We start from the raw sequence: 2927 nt of genomic DNA, 5'->3' as shown, positions 1-2927 counted from the left end.
TGTTCACAAATACAATTTAGTAAACTGCCGTTATAATTTATTGCTCTTTAGGTTGGCCAGTTAAACTAGTCCCCCTCTCTCAGATTAAATCCAACACATCTGTTAGAGGTGCTGATGTTGTTAGCAACAAAAGGGGCCCCTCAGTCAGATTCTGCTCCAGGCCTCATCAGCCTTGGACCGGCCCTGCAGGATGAGGTAAATCTGCTGCACTGCAATGCTGCCAATGTGGCTTCAGTAGCTCTTTCATTTTGTGTCTGTGAGTTTTAATAAGCGTTACAGAAACTGTTCTGGTTGGTCGAGTTTATGGGACGAGTTTCTCAGATCTCCGCGCCGCTGCAAACATTAACTCTGTCTGACTAAGTGGACAAAGCATTTGATACGATTTGATGCATTGTGTAACCGGAAAATTAATACTATAATAATATAAAATCAGCGTGATGCGTTACAGACAGGAGAGCACGAAAGCTCCTCACCAGGCTGAACCTGCATGATCAGGTTGGCTGGTTCATTAACTAACACACCGGCCAACCGGGAACACAGATAAACTATCAGTGCAGGCAGAGCCGGGCGCTGGGCGGCGTGTTGAGATGGAAAAGCCACATAATGTTTTGTTCATAAGTATAAATCATTCTCACCGCTCCTTAACGCACCTCTGAAAGCGACTACAAGTTATTCCTGCAGTTCATGTAGAGCTGCAACCAGAGCCAACCAGAGTGGTGTTTAAAGTCCTACCTTGATCAAAAACTCTGGAAAGAATCATAATTCCTCACAGGGGTGGATGTAAATATCCATACAGGTCAGTTTGAGTGAAATGATCCGCGCTGAGGTAAACTTAATCCATCTGCTGCAACGCGCAGAGGCGCCAGCGGTGTGATCGGTCCGGCTTTAAATGCATAAACTATAAACCTATCTTCTATAAACAAATCTTTTAGGGATAAATCTGCTCCGCCAGTGAAGCACAAACCTTTTATTTATTTTTATTATTTTCCAAAAAACATAAAAAAGAAAGGTTTAGCCTGGTGGTGGCGCTAGTAAAGCATGGCGGCCGTCAGGCCTATAATGCATTTATAAGTAAAGTTAAAACTAATAAACTTCATAAAGAAACAAACACTGATCAAAGGTTTTAATGTCTCTGCAGGTTCAGTTCAGAAAAAGCTAAACTGATCCAAAACACCACGAGTACTTTGGTTACTCCAGTGTTGCTCCGTGTCGTTCAGAGTTCTGTGTGTCTGCAGTAGTCATGCTGTGGGCTGTGCTGACTCGGCGTTGCTGCAGGATGTTGTTGTTTTCGTCGTTCTGTTGCCGTCGGTGGTTTCCAGCCGCTGATCTCAGCTCTGTAGTACTCTGTGGTACTCTGAGCTCATTTACTACATCAGATCAGCAGTTTGCGATCGTAGTTTCTCGGTTCGGCTCTAAATGTGTCATCAAGGCTGAGAACTAGAAACCACAGACACATACCGTAACAGTTTTTATACAGATGATAACATAAGTATTTTTACTTCCTGTATTTTTGTTCTGTTTGGAGCTCAGTTTTAGTTTTAGTGAGAATCTGAAGATACTTTAATAAATGTAAAAACTTAGTTCTGCAGTTTGTAGTTTCAAACATAAATCCCTGAGGACGAGTCTGTTTGTGGTGCATTGATCTGGGGTGGCCAGCAGGGGGCTGAGTTGCTCCAACAGTCTGTTTCCTGTCAGGACCTTCAGGGTCATGGACGACAACGAGAACCGCTCCCTGGACTTCAAGGAGTTCCTGAAGGGCCTGAGCGACTACGGGCTGCTGATCGAGAAGGACGAGGCCTCCGCCATGTTCCAACACTTCGACCGCGACGGCAGCGGCTCCATCGACTTTGACGAGTTCCTCGTCACCCTGAGGGTAAACCAGTAAACCCAGTAACACCAGTACCATCAGTACCACCAGGCAGAAACATCTATCAGAAAAACATGTTTAATGATTTTAAATGAAGACCTGTCCTGGTCTCACTGGTCTCCTGTCTGGTTTTAATCGTCCGTCTGCTTGATGAAACCCAGTGTCTTTTCTGACCTCGGAACCAACTGGTTCCACTGGTTTAGCATGAACTCGTCCCTCTGTCCTGCAGCCTCCCATGTCCAAGTCCAGGAAGGAGGTGGTGATGGAGGCGTTCAGGAAGCTGGATAAGACCGGAGACGGCGTGATCACCGTGGATGACCTGAGGGGCGTCTACAACGCCAAGTACCACCCAAAGTACCAGAACGGGGAGTGGACCGAGGAGCAGGTGTTCCGGACCTTCTTGGACAGCTTCGACTCTCCGTATGACAAAGACGGGAAGGTACGGGAATGAGTCCGTGGTTCAGAGTCTGACGGGCCTCTGACCATCAGAGAGGCTCTGAAAGGGAAACAAGCAGAAACCAGAAACATGATGTTTGTTCCTGGAGCCTCTGGGAGAGCAGACAGGATGAACCGGTCTCTCCCAGGGCCGACGTATTTATGTTCTGCTTGGTCGAATCATTCAATGTGTCCAGTTTCAGGGATCCACCATTTGAAGGGGGTCAGAGAAAATGTTGGATGTTTTAAATCACACAGTTCATTCTCCCACCATCAGGTGATCAGTGATCTTCTCGGTGCTAGCATTAGCTAGCTATATCTGCTGGTGGGGATGGCTGTGGGTCTCCTGATCTGTGCTGTATGGTTGGAACAATCCGACGTTTGGACCGGAACCAGACAGAATGCTCAGTTCTGGTAGACAACCTCACGCCTCAGCAGAACTTTCCTGGATCCAGCAGGACGATCCAGTTCCTTGGTTCCATGTCCAGGTTTTTGTTTTGGTTGGTTTTATTTTTCTACACATTAAGACAATAAAACCAGTCCCCTTGTCCTCCAGTCCCCCTGTCCTCCTGTCCCCTTGTCCTCCTGTCCTCCTGTCCCCCTGTCCTCCTGTCCCCTTGTCCTC

At 47.0% G+C, this 2927-nt stretch overlaps 1 protein-coding gene across 2 annotated transcripts in view; it reads left to right on the top strand.

Moving 5' to 3' along the window:
* capslb (calcyphosine-like b) overlaps window positions 1–2927 on the top strand; it is a 14148-nt gene that overhangs the window by 6159 nt on the left and 5062 nt on the right. For both annotated transcript variants that reach the window (XM_015014771.1, XM_015014772.1), the window contains exons 3-4: window positions 1696–1873; window positions 2097–2306. In XM_015014771.1, coding sequence (XP_014870257.1) covers window positions 1696–1873; window positions 2097–2306 — 388 coding nt within the window. The remainder of the gene's footprint in view (window positions 1–1695; window positions 1874–2096; window positions 2307–2927) is intronic.

The sequence above is a fragment of the Poecilia latipinna genome, unplaced genomic scaffold (assembly GCF_001443285.1).
Source record: "Poecilia latipinna isolate Pla-1442-1.1 unplaced genomic scaffold, P_latipinna-1.0 Scaffold1846, whole genome shotgun sequence".
NCBI classification, from domain to species: Eukaryota; Metazoa; Chordata; class Actinopteri; order Cyprinodontiformes; family Poeciliidae; genus Poecilia; species Poecilia latipinna.
The sequence above is the reverse complement of the archived record's forward strand: the minus strand, read 5'-3'. Positions and strand labels throughout refer to the sequence as shown.